This window comes from Gymnodraco acuticeps, unplaced genomic scaffold (assembly GCF_902827175.1).
Source record: "Gymnodraco acuticeps unplaced genomic scaffold, fGymAcu1.1, whole genome shotgun sequence".
Classification (NCBI taxonomy): domain Eukaryota; kingdom Metazoa; phylum Chordata; class Actinopteri; order Perciformes; family Bathydraconidae; genus Gymnodraco; species Gymnodraco acuticeps.
The window spans coordinates 1,553,974-1,579,890 of record NW_022991244.1 but is presented as its reverse complement, the minus strand read 5'-3'; the positions used below and the strand labels follow the sequence as shown (position 1 = coordinate 1,579,890).

Below are 25,917 nucleotides of genomic sequence, written 5' to 3'. Positions count from 1 at the left end.
CTAGAACACTTTGTGTCTTAAAATTGTTATCTGATCGGAACCAAGGTTAAAAAAAAGAAGATGCTTAAGACATGTGGGAGAATAACCACATGAGCAAATCTCCTGATCTGGTAACAACATAAAAGAGCACACTTTTAAACAGCTTAGAGATAGAAATATAACAATCAAACCTTTGTGTGGAAATAAATGAGGCCACCTGCACTTTTAAAGAATATATCTGGGTTAGTTTAGTCTTCAGTGAAGTTTATGTGCATGGGGTTATGTTTTCACAAATCTAATCTATTCATTATTCACATCCAGTCAGTGTTTTCTCTACTATCATCTAGGCTCCCAGAACCACAGTTTAGTTTAGAGAGATATCAGACACACATTTATTTATAAATACTGTGAGTTAATAGCGTTATGACGTATGACGTGGTCAAATGTGATCCTTGATATTATCATCTGTGTGTCTGACTTCGCATAGAGATGCCTATAATACGGTGAAATGGAGCAAAGAAGATGACTTTGATGAAAGATTGTTCTATTTTATGGTTTTGGTTGACATGAGCTCATCTGACTTGATGCTTATCTTACATGTGGGTGCATTTTACTAAATGAATCACAAACTAAAGGGCATCAAACGAGCAAAGAACACTTTGTTTTTCATTTAAGATCACTGAGCCTGTGTGTGTTTTTAAAACCCATGGTCTCACATGGTTCACCTTTTTAAAGAGGTGAAAGATCACATTCAATCTGTAACAACAAAGGAGAGCCCTATTTACTAAACGTGCAAAAACAACCCAACACAAATTGAAACTCCTCAATCAAATATAGCATCTCTTAAACATTTCACGAACCATTAACTGGAGGTACATTTTGTTTAAGGCATCAGGCTGAGCTTTTAAAAAAAAGAGAAAGGGCAGTAATATAGCGCATGCTGGTTTCATTACATGGTCTGCTTCTTCCAAAGTGCACACCTGCTTCAGTGTCCACTGTTGTTGTGCTCCTGAATGACCTTTATTTGATTACTTACATTCAAGTATGGGAGTCATGAGAGGGTTAAGGTACTCTAACAACAAGACTGCCATTGTGCCTCACAGCGTGGTATGGTCAGTATTGAACTGCTCCCAATAAATAACAAAAATTCCCATAAAGCAGCTGCTTAATATGTTGCTGTGCTGTTTGAAAATACTTCACAGTGCCAACCATTTTGGCTGTAAGGGAAACTTTCCATTCCAACTGAACAGAAAAAGCATTAAGTATAATGTGTAATAGTTTGTTTTATTGTATCATTCCTTTCTCAGATTGCTGGCCAAGCGTCGTAAGAAGAACTACTGGGGTTCCTCTGTCAACTGCACCGGCAACGAGGCCGACCTGTCCGAATGTAATATGGGCAGAGACATAGTGCTGAAGGGGAACAGCACCTGTGAGAAGGGCATGCCTGTGGTGGTCAGCTGTGTGCCGGGACGCGCCTTCGCTCCCAGTGTCAACGCCGGCTACAGCAAGGCCTACAGGGTGGAGGTAGGTCAAATGCTGCATGCTTGGATGCACAGTGGAGCAGTGGTTAGATCTGTCGCTTCTTAAGGAAAATGCCCTGGGTTTAAAACTCAGCTCTTGTTCTTTATGTGAGGAATATGTATTACTATGATGTTCAACTGTTTCTGTAGCCAGGTGCAACGCTTCATTAAAGTTGTAAGATGTTTTAAATAGGTGCAGTAAAGGTATAAACATATATCTTGGAAGCTTTGTCAAAGAAAACAGTACCTACTGAAATAATGAGGCAGAAAGGAAAACTGGGCTTTGACTGTGATACATGCTATGGACTGTGTTTTTAAATACTCAATAAATTCCTGTGTGAATGAAGGCAGTATGGCATGCAAAGCAGGGCGGTTAAGGTCGACCATTGCATTGGATTCAGATGATTTTGTTTGACTGAGTAGAATCAGATGTAATGTTTCTTCTAAAGAATTATTTTATTCTACAAAGAGTAATCCCATGAGACTTTCCTTGCGGGAGAACATACTATAAACAATACAACTATATGAAACATATCAACACTCCCTGACAAATCAGTCGCCATATGGCTAATATTAGTTTCACAAGCTGCAGATGTTTATAACAGCTTTTGGATGAATTATTTTTACTTCTGAAATTATTAGTCAATTAATGAATCCTTATTTAATAACTTGCATGTGTTTTTTTATAGTGTTAATTCTTGGTTTGGTAACTCATCCCTTGATCCAGCAGTGGATTACAACATTTCCTGCTTTTCCTGTTAATCAAGTGGCCCTGTGGTAAAGCATCTGGAAACGTTTGAAGGGATGAAGGCTAAACATCTGTCACATAGCCTTTATACAATCGTATTAGTCAAACAGCCTTCCCGCCTGGTGTTTATTGTTTACAGGTATCACCACGGCAACACCATTTTTTCTGTTTATTAAGCGAAACAAAAAGACGATGGTAATCCAAATAAAACCACGAGTATCACAAGAAAAACATTTGTATTACTTTGAACTTGCTTTATTTAGATCTCTAATGCAATTGTGAACAAGGTGTGCATATTAACAGTGAGTGAAAATATTGTAAATATTTTAATGAAGTTGCCGAAGATAGCTCTTTAGCTAGTAACTTTTTGCTGCACTGCAATTAAGCCAACATTTAAACAGTTGACTAACTAAAGTAAATACATTCAGGTAAGCAAACGTTATCAATTCCTGTAGATTTTCAAAATAGCCCTTTGCAATTTATAGACTTTTCTCTGTAACATTTTCACTGATATACTATTTTGGTGTACTATTTCCGCAGCAACCCTTGGTGCGACTAAGAGGCGGAGCTTTGATTGGCGAGGGGCGAGTGGAGGTGCTGAAGAACGGGGTGTGGGGCACGGTGTGCGATGACAACTGGAACATCCGAGCTGCCACCGTGGTGTGCAGAGAGCTGGGCTTCGGCAGCGCCAAAGAGGCTCTGACTGGAGCCCGCCTGGGGCAAGGTACGACTGTTCATGGTGGTTCATTTACAGTTTATGGAGGGTTAAGTGTGCCAGAATAAAATATTATTTTAAAAAAAGTAACAAGGAGAAGTGTTACAGAAGTATAATTGAAATGCAATTGTAAAAAAGGAATTTAGTGTTTTTCTAATAATTGTTTTATGTATTAACTATATATAGATTATTATTAAAGAGCAAACTAAAGGCACAATATGTAAACATTTCCTAAAAAGTGATGTCTAGCATCATACAATTATTATAATCCCTCTTAATTATAAGTTACACCACATACAGTACAGAGACCACCAGAAAATTGAAGTCTCGCCCTAAGCCAGGATTTTATTAACTAAATTAATAACGCTGACATATTTTTTAAGCATCGCCTTAAATATCCACACTACCATAGAGCTAGGCTTAAAACCATCCCTCCAACCATTCAGAGATCTTTTTGAAATAGCTTTGAACTTTTTAAAGGCTTTTGGCTTTGATGATATTTCACATTTACAGCACTCAATAAAAGTCCAAGCAAAACATCAAGCAGAACTCATTTCCAGCTGTAAAAATGAAAGGTATGGACTGAAATCCGAGATATCCACCTCCACCTTATCTTTGGCCTCTGTACCATCACCTGTTTTTGCCTCGCTTCAATGAGACCAGACCTTAAATCAGCATATAAATACATCGGGAATGTATGTATGTCGCACATTAATGTTTATAAATTGACCCAGAACCTGATTCTGCGAAATGCAATACACCGCAGCCTTATGAGACTCATCGGTGCATTGGATTAGTTGTCCTCTCCTCTGCTTTATTCTCACGGCAAAACTCAAAGAGTGCACACGATGTTCCCGCCAGGAAAAAAAAACGTTTTGGGAATTCAGAGGAAGAATTTTTTTGTTGGAGAGTGCACAAGGTTATTTGACTGGTATGGCTTTCTTTATGAGTTGACCACTTGATCCAAAAATGGTACCACACACAGACCTTAGATTAAAAAGAACCAGTTTATTGTTTTCAGCAGTCACTGAAATTATGTTATACAATTAATGTTTTTCTAGGAAAATGTGTAATTGTTCCTCTCATTTTCCGTTGCACAATTTGCACAAATTGTGATTTTGCATTTTACAAGCAGAATTAATGTATAATTTAGTATATCTCTTTTTATAATCTGTCAATCCTGGAAGTGTGCAGGGATTACATCAACATGGTGTTCTTCCTGTTGTGAATTTATTTTTCTCCGGCGGCTGCACAATGGCCGCAGAGCTCGCATCACTGAAGACATTCCTGCTCAGTCACATGGGAAGAGAATCAGCATGCAGAGAGTACTCCCACATGTTATTATGGAAAATCTGCTGCACTGATATAACTTTTACTTGGGAAAAAAGATACAGAGAGATTTTAAAATGTGTACAGACCTCTAGTGTCTCATTTTCATTGGACATAGCTGACTATTTTTTTCCTTTGCTCTGTTATTCTAGGCAACAGGACATCTGTCTCTAGATGGCCTTGCTGTTCTAAGAAAACACACAAGTAGCCAGTATACACTGTAGGCTCATCTTTCCTGAAATCATTGTGAACAGCTTTCTTTTTTCCAGTGATGTAAATCAATGACAAATAGTTTTCTGTAAAGTACATGATGCTTATACTCCATCTGTTTGTCCAATATTTAGTGACTGTACATTTACTCATAAGTTAAATGACAACTAAACGTGTGTTTGTTTCCCCGTAGGGAGCGGGTCGGTCCACATGAACGAGGTGGAATGCTCTGGCTTTGAGAAGTCACTGACTGAGTGCTACTTCAACCGTGAAGCTCTGGGATGCAACCATGAGGAGGACGCAGCTGTCAGGTGTAATGTTCCCGCCATGGGCTTCAACAACAGAGTGAGTGCCTCTCTTTAGCAGAATACAAAAATTAGGATTTGTATAGAATCTGAGGGTAAACTGGTCTATCTCTGTCCTTAGCTGAGGTTAAACGGCGGCCGCAATCCCTTCGAGGGCCGTGTGGAGGTCCTGGCAGAGAGGAACGGCTCCATGGTTTGGGGCACGGTGTGCAGCGACAGCTGGGGGACCATGGAGGCCATGGTGGTGTGCAGACAGCTCGGCCTGGGCTTCGCCAGCAACGCTTTCCAGGTACAGTGGTAATGTTGCTCCCCAGATCTACGTCCAACAAATCGTTTTTAAGATTAGCTTACCTCCACCACATAGGCTCCTTGTGACAGCGGAGCTGCAGCAGCAGTCTGTTGGAGAAGGAGCTCCGTTGACTGTCCAGCTGCAGGTGGAGAGGATGGGTGGGGTTATCCATGATGGACAACAGCCTGTTCATCATGGATAACCCCACCCATCCTCTCCACCTGCAGCTGGACAGTCAACGGAGCTCCTTCTCCAACAGACTGCTGCTGCAGCTCCGCTGTCACAAGGAGCGATACAGGAAAACATTCCTGCCCACTGCCATAACACTGTACAATAAATCACCTCTGGCTGGAAGAGAACTCTCTGCTGCATAGTTTCTCTTGGAATAAAACCACGTTGTACATTTTACATTTATATAATCTGTTCAATATTTAATATTTAATATTAATATTCAATGTCATATATGTATGTATATTTGTATATATAATATCTTGTGAAATTCTACATGTATACTTTCTATTTCAACATGTATATTTTCTATTTTCTTTTCTTTTCTTTCTATTCTTGTTTATTTGTTTTATTGTAAAATGCCTTGTCTTTTATGCTGCTGCAACAAAAACAATTTCCTAAATTGGGATCAATAAAGTACCATCTTATCTTATCTTAAGGAGAAGGTTATTGGAGCAGGTTGAGCTCTTGCACAAAAAACGTTGTTTTTGAGAAACACTGAAACAGAGCTTTCAGCAGTGCAGGAAAAGTTAGCTTGGTCTGTCACTATTGGTTCTGAGGATTTTCATAAGAGTTGTTAAAAGTTGTCATTTTGTATTGAAGATCAGTAGTTAAACCATTCGTATTTTCATAATACTGTACATAATCGTGATTTATTTATTATGTGTTTAGTGTCATGTTATCAGAAAGTGAAAATAGATTTACCTTTTCACTTTGACAGGTTAAATTGGTAAAATGGAAAGAAATAAACACACACACACACATGAAGTTGTCTGTTTCCAAACAGACTGTGGAGTCTGCTCCTCTGGGTTTTCAGCTCTCTGTTTCCTCACATTATAGTGCCAATGTTCCAAGTCAGGGTAATTAAATAACTTAGCTAGTATACATATTGGATCTGATTACATTTGATTAATAGATTGGAAATGATGTTACATCCATGTGTAATATTGTAATATGGATGAGATGAAATCCCTCTGGTGGTACTTGTGGCCATGCACTTTCACTTTAACAATCTTGAGCTTTATTGATGCTAGAGGGCAGAATAGGCCTGTAACTGTCCCAGAAACTTCAAACCCTCACAGTGCGAGCAGTAAACCTATGGCACAGATGAGCTTTACACTCCTCAGCGGGAGCGATGGGTAAAACTTTCGTCTGCTGTTTGAAGTTCAAACGGAGCTTTCCACTGCTAAAGCCCCTCGGCATGACTTAGCAGCGTCACAGTCTGTCCTGCTTACGCTCACCTCGTTCTTTTTAAAGGACGCCCCCAGTGTTCCCTTTATGTCACGAGGTGAGAGGCTGGCAAAGATGCGTGTGTTGTATTTGTTGCCTGAGATGAGGTCTGGAAAGTATTTGTGAATGACGGGACATTCACTGATAACAGCAGGGTTATTTTACGAGTAGAACTTGGACTGGCTCTATTAGAGGCTGTTTATCTCACTAAAGTTTGTTTGTGACAATGTACTTCTAATGAAAGAACACGTAAACATGTGTTTGCTTCAAAGTTGTGCTTTTCCAGTGTGAAATTAAGGGTCTTCTTGTGATCACAAATAGCTTTTCCACCTTTATAATAAAAAACCTAAGGCAGTGCCAAGTCTAATAATCAGGTTGCTGCCGCTGCTGCGTTATGACGTCACCGTTTACATCGCTGATTTGCTCCCCAACGGCATTACGGCGCTCACAACAACAACAACAACAACAACAACAACAACGGGGAACTGCGTCTGGTCGATGATCGTGTTGCTTTTAATCACACGAAGCCAGAATAAATTGAATAACGACTTCTCCAACCTTATACTTTGCTCCAGTGTTGGCTGCTCTTCCACGGGAGTTTATTCTCCCGTTAGCTCCCGGTTAGCTCACACTGCAGCGGCCGCTCTAAAGTATTCACTGTCCGACTCACACAAGCAGCTGATACATATCCCCAGTTCCCCTTAGCCTAAGTGAATGTGTGTCAGTCTGAATTGACGCTGTTTGGCATCACAACGCTGTTATGAAAGTTTCTCTGGTATAAAATGGGTGATGTTAGCATAGCAACCGAAGCTAAACTGACTAGGCCTACTTGCTATTGCTATCCTATTGTGGCATAAACCGTTTTCTACAGGCACATTTTACCGGCGTATTTTTATTATGATTCTACTTGTGATAGTCGGACACGACAACCTCTGCAGCCCATGTATTGATTCCATCTGATAGCTGCTATAATACAAAACAAAACGTCTGCCTCTCTCCACAATGATCAATAACAGTGAACGGATGGTCAAAGTAAGGTACAAATAAACAGAATCACACGAAGCCTGGTTAGTGTTGCCTGACTTTATAAAGTGTGTTTATAAGCACTACTGCTTGTTAGGGGTGGGCGGATCGATCCCAAAATATCGATACTTCCGATATTACGTTACGTTTCAAAATATCGATACTAGAGCCAATAGGATCGATACTGTTATACTTTTTTTCTCGTCTCCTCTACTCGTCAATTTCTTCAAAAAAACTATGTGCAGACGAACACAAGTATACGCTCTTTTCTTCTCTCTCCACTGCTGTCCTCTTCTCCTCGAGGCTCCCTGTCTGAACGCCGATTATCAAGCTGACTGACAGCAGCCAGCAGGGCAGGACAGCAGCAGCCAGCGACTGGCGAGTGCAACACACACACGCGCATGATGGCTGAGAGAAAGAGCAGCGTTGTGTGGAGCAATTTCACAACTGGCAATTAAAACTTAGCGAACTGTGATGTGTGCAAGAAGACAGTTCGCTACTTTGGCCACTTTGTATTGTTATTTTTCATGTTTGCACTTTAAATTTGCAAAAGTAAAACGTGTATTTGTCTATAAAAACTGTCCTGTCTTTATTCATGAAAATGAATTCAGATTTAGTCTATTTATGATGATTTCAGCTCAAAAATCATGTCATGCAGCTCTCCCCTATATGAAAGTACATAAGACGCTTTTCATTTAAAAAAAGTATCGGTATCGATATCGGTATCGGCGATACTGGCCCTGAAATACTTGGTATCGGATCGAATCCAGATTTTGTGGTATCGCCCACCCCTACTGCTTGTAGGCAGGCATGACAGTCGACCCATGTTCAGGGGAGGTGGGTTTAGTTTCCTGCACGCCTCGACGTAACGTCTCTCGCCTCGAATTTTTTGGAGCTGGAAGTGAACCGGATTCCGGAGCTAAGAGCCGGCGCCGTTGCGGTGTGAACAGGAAACACCGGCGCTTTTCAGGCTCCAGCTCCGAGCCGGAGCTGAAAAAGCGCTGGTGTGAAAGGGGCATGTGTCATCACATACAGTATAGGTTGCCATTACGTAAGAGTTCTCATGTTAACAGCGGGTTTAGGAGTCATAAGCGTCTGCTCTTTGTTATCGTAGCAGAGACGGGACTCAGCTTCCCCAGATTCTCTTTCCTGTCTGAATTTTAAATACTTCTGCAGGCAATCCCTACTGCCAGATGGAACAAATGACACAGAGCTTAAACTGTACCTCTGTAGGTCTGCCCCCTCCTCAACCCAGCAGAATGTACTCCCACACACTCAAATGTCTTTCTCATGAATCCTCCACTTTCCTCCAAAATGACGGAAAGTATGAGGTTTTTTACCGGTCATTTCCCTGTGGTCTGCAAGATGCTGTCGTAATGCTGAGTCAGGAGTGTGAGATCATAGCCCCCCCATAGATGGGTGTGTGATAGACCCTTAGGTATGCACATTGTAGATATAAGGGTCCCCTTAAATCCTTTAAAAAGTCTGTAGACGTCTTAAATTCAGTTTTTGATATTCAATATCACTTTATGTATGGGAGGTCTGTATTGTTTGGTGCCCCGTAAACCTCCTGACCCTTGGTTTCTGCCTTGCCCTTTGATGCTTGGGCCCGCATGACATACAGTACAGAACTTTTATAGAAGTTACTTTTTGTCATGGTTTTTATTAAATTTGTATTGACTATACTATGTATTTTGTAAATATATTTGTTATACACACTATGCTATGAGTTCTTTAAATGAAGCACAATACTATGACATTTTTAATAGCTTTTTATTTATTACATACGATACTTTTATTTTCAAAAATGTCATAATATAATGTGTCATTTTTATATGACATGCTTTACTGTGACTTTTATTAATAATAAATGTTAACATCTTGTACTTTTTTAATGGATTTTTTTATGAATCTCTTTGACCTGCTAAACTATTTAAAAAACGTTTTGATGAAATTCTATATTATTACTTAATAAAATAATAAAAAATACATATTATACCTTGATTTAAAAAAAAGGTTTTTAAATACCATATCAAAACATTTTGAATACATGTGTTCACGTCTATTATGATCATTTTTAAGGATGCACTATACTATCTCTTATAATAATGACATTAATTGCATTTTAACATATACCATAACTTTGTTGTGAATTTTTAACTATAATATGAATTTTATTATTATTATTTTATTTTGTACTTACCATACTATGGTTTTTATAAATCCTTGTATTCCTCTTTGATCAGGAAACGTGGTACTGGCAAGGAGACGTCTCAGCTGATGCCGTCGTGATGAGTGGAGTGAGATGTTCAGGGACTGAGCTGACTCTGGATCAGTGTCTGCATCACGGGAAACACGTCCTCTGTCCCAAAGGAGGTGGACGCTTCTCTGCGGGGGTCTCCTGTACTCAGAGTAAGAAACTGTAGATTAAAGATACTACAGACATTAAGATCTTTTTGAAGTGTTCAAGGCTCAAGTACAATTCAAATGAATGTCATTGTGCAACAAAGATTTGTGAAACCACTTTAAGTTGAAGTTCAAGTTGTTGTCACAATGGGAGTTGTCACATCTGTAAGTGATAGAACAAATGCTGCTTGCGTGTGGCTGCTTTTGCTTCAGATTTCTGGTACTCTGCGTGCTGGCTCGTTCTCATTACTCACAGGGGCTCTAGAAGGAACAGAGCCGTTGTTATTGTCATAAATAAACTCTGAATTGTTCCTGCTATGACTAGTCAAAATGTCTGCTATGAAGTAGGCCTGGGAACTGGAAAGCTAATACGTTATGCTGTTGGATAATAAGCTTATAAAACTCTGGTAGTAAAGAATATTTATTTGAGTAATTTTACTTGATACTTTACAGCTAATAGGGAAACTCTGAGTTCCTGTCATACATGATGGTCCTAATCAGGACATCCCTTGTTGCTCCCCCCCAGTGGCCCCGGACCTGGTGGTCAGTGCCCAGGCTGTGGAGCAGACCACCTACCTGGAGGACAGACCCATGTACATGCTGCAGTGTGCCCACGAGGAGCACTGTCTGTCCAGCAGCGCTGACACAGCAGAGCCCACCTCGTACCGCCGCCTGCTCCGCTTCTCCTCCCAGATCCACAACAACGGCCAGGCAGACTTCAGACCGCGGGCGGCCCACCACTCCTGGGTCTGGCACGAGTGTCACAGGTGAGACCTCAAAGAGCCCTCTGGGGCCTGATGTGTTACTACAAAGTGATTCACTGTTAATGTTAATGCTAGATGAAAGTATGGACCCCTAAAAGTGAAATGGAGAGGAACAAAATGTTTGGGGGGGGTGAAAAACATGTTATTTAAAAAGTTACCTTTGGTTAAGTTCATGGAGAAATCCACCCTGAAGGAAACACATTTGGAGCCTGGGGTAGAGGTGCACTTCAGCTTCATGTGGCTGAAATAAGTATTACACAAAATATGTTTTAAATTATCTGCCAACAAGGAAGAGACACAGATCTAAGCTTTCTTAAAGGCAATTAGAAATCCCAGCAAAATCTTTTTTTGTTCATTATTTTTCATTAGAAGATTCATCATTAGAAGAGGAAATATATTTACAATTTTAACAATTTAGATCAGATGTATTTTTGAAGTTCGTCAGATGTTTTCCTCTCTCTTACCTTTTAGTGCTTCGATATTGATGTCAAAGTGTCATGAATCAGTTGTGGGGAAAAACAATGTATGAATTGAATATATGAAGCTGAATTAAATCAAAGGAAACATTTGAATAATTACTTTCTTACTGTCATGGAAATGCCTATATCCCACTGACAATGAGCCTTTTCCCTTTCCTCCTGCTGTCAGTGCTGTTTGGAGTGGGCCATGGATGAGAGCATGTATGTTATTGTAGAGCTTCTAAATATATAAAAATATAGGATGATTCAACATTGTGTGTTTTTACTTGTCCAATCCAGACATTACCACAGTATGGAGGTTTTCACCCACTATGATTTGCTGACTCTAAACGGGACTAAAGTGGCAGAAGGACACAAAGCCAGCTTCTGTCTGGAGGACACGCACTGTGACGAGGGTAAATATCCTGTCTTCCCTTTTCCTTTTTATATCACGCTGTGGCTGAGTGTAGCTTCATGCTACTCAGTTCAGGTTTAACAGGATTTCCATAAGAAGAGAACACAGAGAAGAAAAATAATCTACAATGTAAAGATAGAAATCATAATAATAATTGCTCTGAACACTGACAGGTATCCAGAAGAGGTACGCATGTGCAAACTTCGGGGCCCAAGGCATCACAGTGGGCTGCTGGGATACCTATAGGCACGACATCGACTGTCAGTGGATTGACATCACCGACCTGAAGCCCGGCGACTACATCTTCCAGGTAAATCATTTGGTCTGTCAGTCTAGCCGTAGTTGATACAGCACATGTGGTGCTGGGAGGATGTCTCATCTCCAGCCAGCGTCGTCTTGGAGACCAAACAGGAACGTTCCACGTCTCGTCTGCTCTTGTCTGGCACTCAGCCCGAGGACACTCAAACTTTAACAGCTCAGCAGGGGCTGTGGAAGGACACAGAACATTCTGATGGACACTTTGGCTGCAGAAAGTGCATTTCCCTAAAAGCTATTTTTTCTGAATCCGTTGACATAATCTTTTTTGATATACCCTTCCACCTTCTTAACTGTCAATAACTTAGTTTGTATTATTCAGTCCTTAGTAGAGCTTAACAAATGTTTTATGTAAAGTGTAAGAGAATGTTTCTTTCAGACGTTTTTCTTCTCTCCCAGGTTGTGATAAACCCAAACTTTGAGGTTGCAGAATCAGATTACACCAACAACATTATGAAGTGCCGCTCCCGGTACGATGGACAGAGGATATGGACATACAACTGTATTATAGGTGAGAGCATTACGTCATCACGATCACCTCCTCATATAAGGGTTTAAATGATATTTACTACAATGGAAAACATCAAGCTCATTGGTGTATTCAGGCATAATTATAGAATACTTTTTCTTCATGAAAGCAATATTTTATTAAAAGGTAAAGATAATTCGCTTTGCAGAGCTTACTTATAGTTTTGAACCTAATATTTGGTATACTGACTTCATGTTCGTGTCCCCTAAAATAGTTTGTTTACTATCCACCTGATAAACACTTGAGATAAGATAATTAAGATTGAACAGTTTCATACAATAACAGGAAGTAGAGGCAACACAACAAAAGTGTTATGGTCCTAAAACTCTTAGAGTTCTCTCTCCTAGACTGTATGTTTATTTGATTTTTACGTCACTGAAGCTGCAATGAATTCAGATTATGCAGTATTAACTTAAACACTTAAAAAGTCTTCTCCTCCCTGAAATGACTCCGAAATGGTAACTGACAGAGTGCATAAAGGAGTACCACAGAACAAGTCCTGTACTTTCAACATCAGGCAGTCAAAAGATAAATGTTGTGAACATTTATTTCAGTACGACAACAAAATAAAATACTGAACATCTTTCTTTTACTAAATACAAACTTATACAATTGGTTTTATGGCATGTTAATGCCACTTACCGAGGCAACATTCAAAACGACAGTAACAGGTTCAAAGGACCGTACAGTCCGAGTTTCCAAAGCTCAACTTTAGTTGATCAAAAATCTTCCCTTTCTGTAAAGTGGCGTGAGACAGAACTTGAACACTTGGCCTCTGAGGCAACAATCCTGAAAGGTAGTTTCATGTTATTTATAAGAACAAATAAAACAACAGAACATCTCGATGGAACTTGTAGAAACAAATTAAAATACGTGTTTTAAATGAACGTAAACATTGGTAAATATGTATATAGTTCAGCATAACATTGCTGCTACATGTTTTTCTTAATGGCTGCATCTCTCAACTGGAACAGTGGCCATTGAGGCTGTTATTTTCAGATCTACATTACATCTGTCAGGTGGAAATGTGCAGTCAATATAAACATCTGGCTGTGTTGTACAGCTCACAATTTACATTTCTTTAACCAAATCCTGAGTATTAATCTGTCGAGGAACTCAACATTAGGTTAGAAAATAATGACTACTTGTAAAGAATTATACAACCAACCCTGCATAACCTGGGAGAACAAAAAAATCCCTGCCTGGAAAAAAAAACACTCCTAAAGCTTAGTTCCAAGAACACATGCAATCAAATCAAAACAAGCCGAGAGCTGCAGTTTTCTCCAGGGCCTTTTCCATATGAATTCCCTGTCATCATTGATCATCCACTCATGTCACAACAGGAATCTGAATACTTATGTCCAAAGGGTTCAGGTTCAGCTACAGAATAGGGACTGTGAGGCTTCAGCATTTGCTCATGAACACTTCAGCAGGATGGATGTTGCAGATGTGTGGCGCCCCCTCTCTGCACCATGCAAACATGCTTCTCTGATCAGTGAAGCAGGCAAACACTTCTGGACAGTTGTATCAAGATCAGTCAGCTGTTTGTGGCCCCAGTGGGGTCTCTACGGCCGATGAGTGGAGGCAGACCTCTGTTGGACCTGTAGATAATAGGATAGACTGTTCAATTATTTAAAAAGGGTGTTTCACAACGTGTTACAAAATATAACAAAAGGTTTCCCTGACATTAGGTATGTCATGAATCCTGATACTTTTCTAAAATCCTGTAAAAGTGAAGGTACTCTAATGTCTACAGCACTGTAGTACCATAAGGGCTCGAAACTAATGGCTTCCATTGGACTATAACAAATGTTTGGTACGTCACTAACTATTGACGCATCACATTTGATCACTAATAATTAGATTGTTACATTGAGAACAAGAAATTGACAAGGTTAGCTGTCAGCAGTCGGTGAGCAAAGGTTTTGCAGAGTTGCACCATGGTGCGTTCATGCTCCATTCTGTAAAAATGGAAGTGTAGATAAATTGAAATGTTATCATGATGTCTTGAAAACATTTTGAATCTGTTTCCACGAAACTTAAATACAGTTTTAGACAAACAGCATTTCCAACACAATATAAATAGATTATATTAGATATAAAGAGGGAATTATGTCCCAAAAGAAAAACAGGATGCAAGCTGGTAATAAAGGAGTGTTTGTTAAAGTACATGGGATTTATTATTGTTTGTGTATCATTTTTTACCGTGGTATCAAGAGTCGTGGAATATCACTGGTATTGGTTTTGACTACTACATTCAGGGCCGGCCCGTAGCACTGGCGTTATAGATGTTCGCCTAGGGCGCCAGATCTGGGGAGGCGCTGCGCTGGTAGAATTTTTGACCGTTGGGGCTCATCCTAATTTTCGGCCTTGATGTAACAATATTCATAATTAAGTAAATGTAACACCCTTTTCACACCGGTTACACTTTTCATTTGCCCTGTACGATGGGCGCTGTAAGTGATGAAAATGGGGGGTGTTGGCTTATCAGGCACTCGCAGCTCACAGCCAAAGTGCGAGTGAGCGAGCGAGGGAGAAAGGAAGGGCGCACTGGTACCGGCGCTGTTGTTATTAGAATCTGGTGCTAGCTGCTCTAACGGATATAAGAAGAAAATGTTTCTACAATAATGTGGAGGGAGAGTCCTCTCCTGTCAGACTGAGAGGCTGATAATTACAGCTCAGTGAGGTAAGGACTCTGAGTTTTTAGATAGTTAACTTTAGTCTAACTTCTCAGTGGGTCAGAAACGTTTTGATCACAATTTATGTAAACACATATTTCCAAGGCACTCCTTTATAATTATTGGAATAAACAGGTTTGAAATCATTTCAATGTATACTATAGGACAGTAACCAAAAATATCGTTTAAAACTGGAGAGATAATGAATAAATAAATGTTGATGGGTGAAATAAGATATGAAAGAACAACAAATAAAATAAGTTACATGTATTTGTTATTGGCTATGGTAGGTTGTTGGTTATGTTCACATACTTATTTGATTATTCAAAGCGCACAAGATTGAAGAATTTACTTTAAAATGTTCAAAGAAATCTTCCCGGGGGGGCATACCCCCGGACCCCCAGAGAGGATGTGACATCCATCCCCCATTCTATTGTGTATTCCTTGGATACTCTATTGATCTTCATATTTTCTACTGTACGATTCTCTGGCTGGGGTGCCAGCTAAAATCTCGCCTAGGGCAGCAAATTGTCTAGAGCCGGCCCTGACTACATTCATGCTGTCTTGACATCCCTTGTGCACATTTCCAATCAATTGTAAATCCAATGTTTTATAGTGTCATAGATGTCCCTCATCATATCAGGGAGGAAGTTATTGTCAGAATGGTTTGTTTGGATGGTGCAGTTCCTAAAGACACAGTACTGCTCTTGTCTTATCGTCCTCTCTGTCTTATTCACAGGTGGCTCACGCAGTTCAGAAACAGAGGAAACGTTCCCCGGATTGCACGACAACCAGCTTTCCCGAAGGTAGACCAAACTTGGACAACACAGACGGACATTAGGGAAGCATATATTGATATTTGACAACCACTAGAGGGAGCTGTACTCTTTTTGCCTCCTTGGAGCCATGCTGGATTGTCGTCGGGCTCCGGGCTCAGATGGTACAACGGACAATGATTCAGTGAGAAAATGAACTGCTTGCTTACCAAATCTGTAAACCAAATTTAGCTTTACGAAAGTGTCCATATGGTGTCTTGGTGCTCTTATTGAAATAAAGATGTCGACCTGGTGCTCACTGGCAGAGCCGTCAGTGTGGGTTGAAGCCAAATAATTTATTTAATTAACTGTGCCAACAGTTGTCCCCTAAGCCAAATAGAGCTTTAACTCAAATCCATTAGAGGAGACTCATGTTGTGTTTGAGGGGGAGGAATGAAAACAGTCAAACCTGGTGCTACAACGAAAGGTTTGCTTTCCCCAAAACAGTGTAATTGAAATACGTTTTGGTTGAATCCTGTTTGTTTGCACAGTATTGGATAGTAAAACGTTTTTTAACAAAAAACTGAGAGCAAATACATAATGGGTATGATTACTATAGAGCAGCATGGCACAGTCATTGCAACGACACAAAGAGTGGCTACCTGTAACCAAAACTGTAATATAGGCTCCCTGAAGTTGGATTTATTTTTATATTTCTAGTGCTGAACACAGTATACTAGTCTATACATTTCTTAAATTGGTTCCCTTCAGTATTTTTGACAACCAGTCAATATATTTAGTGATAAATTGTCTGAATTAAGTGGGAATGTTCTTTTTTTCTTCCAGGATTTTGTATTCCACATACTTGAGTTCGCTCTTAAAAATGTTTTATTTATTATTGGTTGTTTTTAGCAAACGCATTTTCATCATCTGTGCATCCCCCCAGCTTCTGTCTCAGTTTACGTACTAATTTCTCCGTCAGGGACTATGATAACATTGTGGATGTGCTGTCAAAGCCACAGATGTTTGTGAAAAATCCTCCTCTTTAATTTGTGAATTTAATGTAACAAATGCAAGGATCCTTCATTTTTTAAAGAGTACTTGTTGCTTGCTGTCTGACTGATTATGTTTTGTATGCAAGGATGAATGTGGCAAAGCCTTACATTTATGAAATAAACAATATTGTTGAAAGCAAAGAGACTCCAGTAATGTGACATTACAGTGCTGCTGCTGATGGTTTGATGTGTGTAATGTTTCATGTTCTCAATGACGTAAAATAGTTAGTCAAAGATGAAAAAGTCCTCAAGAGACTCTACAATTCTTTCTTTGTAGACTTAAATTGCCTCAAATGTAATGTGTCAGTTGTGATAATGTGTTTCACCTTTATTAGCCCAAAGCATTTGTGATTCCCTTCAATATCGCTTCGCTCTGCCCCGTGCCTGCAGCCCCAGCGCTCTGGTCACCATCCGCCTGGCAACAGCACAGTCTGTCCGGGGACGCTCCTTCACTGGCTGGATAAACTCTGGGAGACGACACAGAAATAACCATCTGATCCACATCATGAAAATACCAATAATTAGGTTTAGTTGTATGGCCCTTATCAACCCAGCAAAGTTCTTTACAACAATACATATAACACAACAATGATTCATTAATGTTGGAATGATTAGGAAAACATAAGAGGGAGAAGAAAATGGCTTAAAAACGTGATTCTAAGCCCCAAGTTGGCAGGAGAACTCTAACTAAAGTCCTTGGTTGCGGTCGAATAGTCCATTTAGCTTAGGAACCTTCCGGAGTGAAATGACCCGGAAGTACCTCAGTGGCAGCCATGATAAGAGCCGTTCGAATTCTCTAGATCAGGGGTTCCCAACCTTTTTTCCCAAGAGCAAATGACTCCTGTTGGAAATGCGCTTATCCAGAAAAGCCCGGTTTGGACACTTTACAGGCAGAAGAAACATTTCTATTAAAGAAAGAATTATACATTTGTGTTTTTATGCCTTTAATAGCTACTAACTTCAATTTTTATTCAAATAATTAATCAATTATTTTTTATATTTTTACTGTAATGTAGAGACAAGGCTTGTAGTGACAATCATGTATTGCGTTACAATTATATGTAAAAAAAAAAAGTCTAAATATGATATTTGGCCCAGGTTGGGAACCACTGCTCTAGATGATACGAAAGGAGGTTTCAAACTTCCTTTATAACCTCCTTTAGCTTAGGAACCACTGGACCTCCCTTGACGAAAGGAGAGGAGAAAATGCTGCCCCACAATGCCTTGCAGCTGGACGTGCCTGGAACACCTCCCTAGGGAGGCGCCCAGGTGGCATCCTTACTAGGTGCCCGAACCACCTCAACTGGCTCCTTTCGACGCGAAGGAGGAGCGGTTCAACTCCGAGTCCCTCGTATTTATGTAATAAATGCAAAAAAACTGTAGTTTTAGTCTATGATGTAACAATATTTATACAACTTTATAAGCTATCAAGCTATCAAATGTGTTTTGCGGCTCCAGACAAAAAAGATTAGTGGAAAAGGGGGCAGAATGGCTCTTTTGGTCAAAAAGGTTGCAGACCCCTGGTTTAGTGGATCACATACCTGCCCTCCTGGTGGCCTTGCCTTTGGATTTTTTACTCGCTTCAGTCAGTGCTCTCGTCTTCAGCGTCGGATGGCAGATGGAGAGAGCATGGAGTGCTGCACATAACATTTATCAACGTTAGTACATTTTGTAATGATTCTATCTTCTAAACTTAATCCCAGCACTACATGTATTGTGCAGTGAGGAGTTATACCTGCTGTCTCACTGGAGAAGACCCCCAGGGCGTGTGTGTCGTCCACCCACTCGATCTTTATCCCACCATCACTGCAACACACAGGAAAGCACGTGTGGACACTGGCAGCTGGACCAATTGTTTGAGGTTTTAATTGACTGACTACAGACATTCAGGAAAGCCCTTAAACTTTATATTTGAGAGTAAATACAGAAACATATCTAATCCACAGTTGAAAGAATAGATAAACTTGGAACCTGAGGTCCCCTGAACTAGAGTAGAAAAGCTACTGAGATAAAATGAACCATCTGTAGAGAAGTTAAGGATCTTAAAGCGCTGCTCGCACCTGTATTCTGCGAAAGCATCCAGGAGGTCATCCGTTTTGAAAAAAGCAGGAAAGTCATAGATCTCGATCACATGGCAAAGCTTTTCCGGGCTGATGCACACGTTCTCATAAATGGAGTAGTCGTTGTGAACATGCTGAATGGAAACAGTCACCATGTCTTTCAGATGTGCCTTGATCTGATAGAAAGAACACAGATAATGAATTACAATATACAGTATGTTGCTAATGTTGCATCCACATCTCGCCATATCCCAGTGTTTCCCCTATATACAAATAGTGGCGGCGCAGTGCCAGCCAGGTAACCAAACAATTTTTTTAATTAAAATCATAATAAGTGGCGACCCTTTTTTATTTTTTATTGTTTGTTATGTGGATTTGTAGTATTTGTGTTACTGTATGTTCAATAAAGGTGTATTTTTGTTAAATCTTGAGACATTGCCACTGTATGTACTGGCAGGGCCGATTTTTGGCCTAGGGCGCCAGATCTGGGGGGCGCTGCGCTGGTAGCTCTGGGAGGGGAAAAAACATTTTTGACCGTTGGTGCTCATCCTAATTTTTGGCCTTGATGTAACAACATTCATAATTAAGTAAATGTAACACCCTTTTCACCCCGGTTACACTTTTCATTTGCCCTGTACGATGGGCGCTGTAAGTGATGAAAGTGGGGGATGTTGGCTTATCAGGCGCCCGTAGCTCACAGCCAAAGTGCGAGCGTGGGAGCGAGAGAGCGAGGGAGAGAGAGAGAGAGGGCGCACCGGTACCGGCGCTGTTGTTATTAGAATCTGGTGCTAGCTGCGCTAACGGATATAAGAAGTAGATGTTTCTACAACCATGGTGGAGGAGAGCTCTCCTGTCAGACTGAGAGGCTCAGTGAGGCAAAGGACTCTTGAGTGTTTAGATAGTTAATATTAGTCTAAGTTATCTCAGTGGGTCTCAAACAAATATGTGTTTACAAATTATGAAAACACATATTTCCAAGGCACTCCTTTATAATTATTAGGATAAATAAAAACAGGTTTGAAATCATTCCAATGTATACTATAGGACAGTAAACCAAAAATATCGTTTAAAGTTAGAGAGATACAAAAATATGCATAAATAAATGTTAACTAGGTAAAATAAGATATAAATGAGCAACAAAAATAAAATAAGTTAACATTTATTTGTTATTGGCTACGGAAGGTTATTGGTTATGTTCACATACTTATTTGATTGAGTGTACGCAATCTTGTTTAATATAATTATTGTGAATTGTGTTGTTTTTAATCCTATTGTTAGTGTCTTGCAGCTGATGAAAACCACCAGCCTATATAGATGTGTCAGCTAATTGCCTTAAACACCCCTCAAACCCTGAGGGATGTTTAAGGAGGCCACTTAATTTAAAGTGGACCTATCATGCTATATTGGAAAAATATATTGTATGGCCATACCTATACAAAACATGTCAGTGAAGTTTTTTTTTCAAAATACCAAACAGATCACCCATTGTAGCCATGCCTCATACTGCTCAAACCCCTCTTTTGAAGCCCTGTTAGAGAAACGCGGCTCTTGGGTCCTTAGCTTGATAAAAAAGAACGAAGCGGAGGCGGAGCTAATGCCTGATCAGAATTCTACCGGAGATAAAGTTAAATTCGGTTGTGATAAAACGCCATCCTGTTTAAACCACGTCAAGGATTATTTCTGAAATAGTATGGAGCTCAAAGCGATAGAGAATAGAAATCCTAGGCTAAATAGTTTCTGGTGCTTCCTCGCGTCCAGCTACGTCACTGTCATGTCAAATGATGGTGCTTGATGGAGGAAGAACAATAAATGTTAGGCTAATAATTCTTAGTAAATACAGCACACACTGAGGAACTTATTACTTTGACTAAATTACAATCAACATTGACTGGATAAAAACATAAGGTGGAAAACTTTCCATTCAATGTAATATGAGTGTTTATCCCCAAAAACATGAAGAACAGATGATAAAAATATTCATTTGTTTATCGTTAAGACATAAAATAAGATTAATAGAAAAAGCAGGCGTACCTCTTCAGTCGGGTCATCTGGGTCGGTGCATATGTCTTCACTGCCCTTCTCATCCTCCTCCAGAGTGATGTTCCTGAAGCAGGACACGGTCTGTTCCCAGTCTTCAGCCTCAGCTTCATGAAGGGTCAACACCAACGGTTGCTCCTCTTCCTGAGGACAATGTGCTGAACAGTCAGCACTGTGGTTAATAGCTGCTACACACGGGAGACATTCCTGTCGGGATGAAGCTGATTTTTCTGTATTTTCAGGACAGAAACAAGAGTCAGAAGAACTGCTGATGCAGCTACAGCTACTTGAGACTGGCCCCGGGGACCCTTGCTCTCCCGAGGGTCCTGGTGAGTTTCGTAGAGAGAGCCTCTCCCGAGCAGCTCGTGGCATGTAGAGGGGTTTGTCCGGTCTCTTAGGTCCTCTGCTTCGAGATGGGACTGAAGATTTAGGCTTGGCGTTGCCATCCAATTCCTCCCTGCTTCTTAGGGGCTCTTCACAAAAGCTGTTGTTGCCTTCCAAGTCCTGGTCTTCTTCAACCTCAGCCCTACAGAAAAGCACAAATGTCTTATTTATCAAAAATGTAAAACTTGAAAAGCCACTTAGGCCCAATCCCAAACCACTCCCTCGACCCTACCCCTCCGTGACGGAGTGAACTCCGTCTGTAGCCACACTCGCAGCTCAACGAGGCTCCCTCCTGTCAGATGGAGGGAGTAAACACAGCAGCAAGCTTTGGGACAAACTCCCCTCTCTCCAGCAGAAACAGGAAATGCCGTAACTGTATGTAACAACGGTTTCAAATCAGCATCTCTTAGACAAAACATGTAAACTCAAATAAAACTCCAAACATCTTTCATTGTGTTACTTTTTTGTAAAGCTCTTTTAGTTTTAAACCTGATGTTTATAAGCTTCTTAGTTTTTGCAACAGTCTGTAAATATACACAACTTTATAATAAAATGCACACATTTACCTTTTTCTAGACTAAACACAGGTACGATCCTAAGTTAAAACATATGAGGTTATCATGAGGTTGTTAACATCGCAGTTTATCAATGGATGTTTGCTGGAACTACTTGTTAACAGCTTGTTTCCTGACAGACACACACAGCGTTGAGACGGGTCAGGTAGAGACCGGTCTCAAGTCAGCACCGATGCAGACTCGCTGTTTGAGGGCTTGATAGCCCACTCCCCCTCCACACCGCTCCACACTCGTTGGTTTGGAACAGCCCTCAATATGGCAGACCCTAAGCGTGAACGCGCAAACGGAGGGGTAGGGTGTAGGGGTAAGGGTGTAGGGGGCGGTTTGGGAATGGGCCTTAAACTTAAGGAAAGAGGAACTACAGCAAATGGTACATTCTGAGCAATATATTGTACTGTATCAGAGATGTTTATTGCACATCAAATTAAAAAAGCTCTATATTCAGTACCTGAGCTCCAGATGGCAGACCACCACCCGACGGCACCAGCTGTCCCCGACTGAGAAGGTGGAGAGTTCTGGCAGGTCCTCTACGGTCCGGTGGATCAGGTACCGCAGTCTGCTGGGCAGAGGGGGGAACAGGAGCATACTGGACGGGACACGGAGGGCAGAGGTAGACAGTAAGGTCATGTTTTTTCAACAGCATAAAAAATATAACAAAAATCCCAAACATTTAAATGCAATCACAGACATCTCTATATAAAAGGTCTAAATTAACAGTTCAAATTCACCCATTATGATGAGATACTAAAGTTAAGTTAAAGCTCTTTTTAAGTCACATCCTTTTATCTCTTTTTTTGTTCCATTTTAAATCCAGAAATTATTTTTATGGTTGTAGCTCCTACTTTAGCTCCTAGATTTGTCTGAATCTGTGGTTTGGCTTCTGAAAACTAAATTTCTTTAGGCGGGTTTATTTGAACTAAATAAATAATTTAATAATTGTCCGAGTACCATGCATATGTATTTGTGTATGTGTGGTGTGTCGTATGGATTGGTTTGTTTGGTTTATCTCACTTGTGAGGCCTTTCACTTCTATAGTGATTAGTATTATTGTAGTAAACATTTATGAATGAGGATAGAGGGATTTTCGTTTCTTGTTGCTGGCGAGGACAAGTTAATAACTGTAACAGAATATAAAACTAATGAAATGTAAGAATGTTAAGCCTGTGACTTCTGTCGTGTTCTCCGTTATGGTTCATTCCTACGGTGTAATGGTCGTAGCCTTACCTCTTGTGGTTGCTCTTCTGTACGTATGTTTCCAGCTCCTCCTTGACATAATGCAGGAATTGATTTTCTTGCTTAGGGAGATAAAGGCCATCGAAACACGGAAACGCCAGGGTGGACAGAAGAAAGGATCCTGTGGTCGGAGAGATGAAGTTAGCTTTATACTGAACTGCAGAGGTGGAGAAAGTACTTGTATCTTGTACTTGAATAAAAGTTGCAATACCAGTGTATGAATACTCTGTTAAAAGTAAAAGTCAGATGTCCCATTTTCTAATAATATATATATTTTGATTGTAATTATTGATGCATTAATGTATTTACCACAGCTGGTAAAAGGTGTAGCTCAAATACATTAATTTGCTAAGTGTAAGGTAGCTTGTGGATTTATTTATTAAGGTATAAAACAAATGTAGTGGAGTAAAAGTGTACTATTTACAGCTGAATTGTAGTGGAGTACAGGTATAAAGTAGCCAACACTCAAGTAAACTACTAATAGCTCAAAATTTTAGTTAAGTACAGTACTTGAGTAAATGTACTTGGTTACATTACATCTGATCTAACGTTATCCAAACGGTTTAAAAAAAACATCTATCGTTAGCCAAATACAAATTCACTATGGCAACTGTAGCCAGTAACGTTAGCTAGCAACCAGAGTGAGAAGTGACAATACCTAGATTACTTAAAAGTAAATAGAGCAGAAAGCGTGCTGGTTATAATGTGTGTTTATGTCAAACTAAAACAAAAGTTAGCAACTTAAAACACAGCTAACATAATCTGGTTAACGTTCACTGTTGTTGTACTGGACGTTAGCTAAAGCTTGTAGTAACTCGAGCAGGCTCACCGTTATGGTAAAATTATCTTTGATTTGTTTTTGGACTTGAATTAAGTGAGTTTAAGTAATGTTGTAGCCGTAGAGAGCGAAGATGACTGCAAATACAGCTATAGGCAGCAGTGTATCAGTAGTTAGCTTGAAGTATTTAGCTACCGGAAGCAGATGTTTGTTGTTTTCAGGCGTTCCTTCAGGACCAGCATGACATCCGGTCAGATTTGTTCACAATAAAAGCTACTTTATACAAATCTAGTTAAACTAAACCCACTAATAGTTGATGTGTTCATAATTACTCAAACAAAATACCATTGGTGGAAGATGTATTCCGAATTTTTACTGAAGTAAAATTGCCAATACATTAATGATAGAAAACTCCATTACAAATAAAAGTCCTACATTCAAAACCTTACTTAAGTAAAGTATGGAGGTTTTATCAGAACAATGTACTTAAAGTATGAAAAGTAAAAGGAGTAATTCTGCAGACAACAATAAACCTCCATGTGTGATTTATTTTCATATATGACATTGTTAGATTCTATGATAGGCCATTATTGTTGCATCATTTTTGCTCTAAACAAAGTTTTGACACAAAACATTATTGACTTTCTGTTTTATATATCATATTCCACTTTTTTTTTACCTTTACCAGTTAGTCCACAAGTTTATACTTTAACAGTATAACAAAATTCCATCTGAGATATAACGGAGTATAAGAATGAAGTAGCATTAAATTACTCATGTAAATTACAAGCCCTACAAAATTGTTCTTACGTACAGTAGGCTACTTGAGTAAATGTACTTATTTACTTTCAACCAAATACCGATGTTTGAACCAATTGCCCCATAGAAATGCAATTTATTTTTCTTCAAGCCGTATGCACTCTGATATTTGAAATAAAGTCAAACTCAAGGAGCTATAGGCCTACATATTTCAGGAAAACGTAAATGTATTCAGAGTATAGGTTTAGTGGATCACATACCTGCCCGCCTGGTGGCCTTGCCTTTGGATTTTTGACTCGCATCAGTTAGTGCTCTCGTCTTCATCGTCGGATGGCAGATGGAGAGAGCATGGAGTGCTGCACATGACATTTATCAATGTCAGTTCATTTTTTAATAATTATATTCCAAGCACATGTATTGTGCAGTGAGGAGTTATACCTGCTGTCTCACTGGAGAAGACCCCCAGGGCGTGTGTGTCGTCCACCCACTCGATCTTCATCCCACCATCACTGCAACACATAGGAAAGCACGTCAGGACACTGGCAGCTGGACCAATTGTTTGAGGTTGTAATTGACTGACGACAGACATTCAGGAAAGCCCTTAAACTTTATATTTGAGAGTAAATACAGACAAATATCCAATCCACATTTTAAAGAATGGATACACTTGGAACCCGAGGTCCCCTGAACTAGAAAAGCTACTGAGATCAAATGAACCATCTGTAAAGAAGTTAAGGATCTTAAAGCGCTGCTCGCACCTGTATTCTGCGAAAGCATCCAGGAGGTCATCCGTTTTGAAAAAAGCAGGGAAGTCATAGATCTCGATCATGGCAAAGCTTTTCCGGGCTGATGCACACGTTCTCATAAATGGATAGTCGTTGTGAACATGCTGAATGGAAACAGTCCCCATGTCTTTCAGATGTGCCTTGATCTGATAGAAAGAACACAGATAATGGATTACAATATACAGTATGTTGCTAATGTTGCATCCACCTCTCGCCATATCCTCTTGCTAGTTAGCCAAACCACTGTCAAATGTACATCCTCTGCACTCAGATCTTGAGTTTATTTCGCAATCTTTCGGAAATCTAGCGAGTTTAAAAAAAGAAGAGAAAACAAGGAATGTTTTTTTGGTTACCC

General features: G+C 39.9%; 2 protein-coding genes across 2 annotated transcripts in view; one reads left to right on the top strand and one right to left on the bottom strand.

The window, feature by feature from the left end:
• The window catches only part of loxl2a (lysyl oxidase-like 2a), a 40,860-nt gene extending 23,768 nt beyond the window's left edge, over positions 1 to 17,092 (top strand). The window contains exons 5-14 of the mRNA XM_034239568.1: positions 1,287 to 1,503; positions 2,788 to 2,971; positions 4,695 to 4,846; positions 4,928 to 5,095; positions 9,823 to 9,988; positions 10,509 to 10,749; positions 11,505 to 11,620; positions 11,793 to 11,929; positions 12,334 to 12,445; positions 15,881 to 17,092. Of these exons, the coding sequence (XP_034095459.1) occupies positions 1,287 to 1,503; positions 2,788 to 2,971; positions 4,695 to 4,846; positions 4,928 to 5,095; positions 9,823 to 9,988; positions 10,509 to 10,749; positions 11,505 to 11,620; positions 11,793 to 11,929; positions 12,334 to 12,445; positions 15,881 to 15,951 (1,564 nt within the window). The 3' untranslated portion in view covers positions 15,952 to 17,092. The remainder of the gene's footprint in view (positions 1 to 1,286; positions 1,504 to 2,787; positions 2,972 to 4,694; positions 4,847 to 4,927; positions 5,096 to 9,822; positions 9,989 to 10,508; positions 10,750 to 11,504; positions 11,621 to 11,792; positions 11,930 to 12,333; positions 12,446 to 15,880) is intronic.
• On the bottom strand, positions 12,995 to 25,704 carry r3hcc1 (R3H domain and coiled-coil containing 1). The gene is made up of 11 exons (XM_034239569.1): positions 25,536 to 25,704; positions 25,216 to 25,286; positions 25,038 to 25,133; positions 23,232 to 23,361; positions 22,456 to 22,593; positions 21,043 to 21,574; positions 19,012 to 19,187; positions 18,687 to 18,757; positions 18,493 to 18,588; positions 17,278 to 17,418; positions 12,995 to 14,064 (listed from the first exon to the last, which is right to left on the bottom strand). Exons 1-10 carry the CDS (start codon positions 25,685 to 25,687, stop codon positions 17,309 to 17,311), a joined length of 1,572 nt encoding a protein of 523 aa, XP_034095460.1. The 5' UTR covers positions 25,688 to 25,704; the 3' UTR covers positions 12,995 to 14,064; positions 17,278 to 17,308.
• Positions 25,705 to 25,917: the final 213 nt, after the last annotated feature.

Bases quoted from the DNA above. Each gene is read 5' to 3' on its own strand.
- r3hcc1 (XM_034239569.1), bottom strand. From the start codon at position 25,687: ATGGGGACTGTTTCCATTCAGCATGTTCACAACGACTATCCATTTATG. The intron at 25,134-25,215 runs GTATAACTCCTC...TGTCATGTGCAG, and splicing joins CTTCTCCAGTGAGACAGCAG to CACTCCATGCTCTCTCCATC. The intron at 21,575-22,455 runs GTACTGAATATA...GCTTTTCTGTAG, and splicing joins GTCTGCCATCTGGAGCTCAG to GGCTGAGGTTGAAGAAGACC.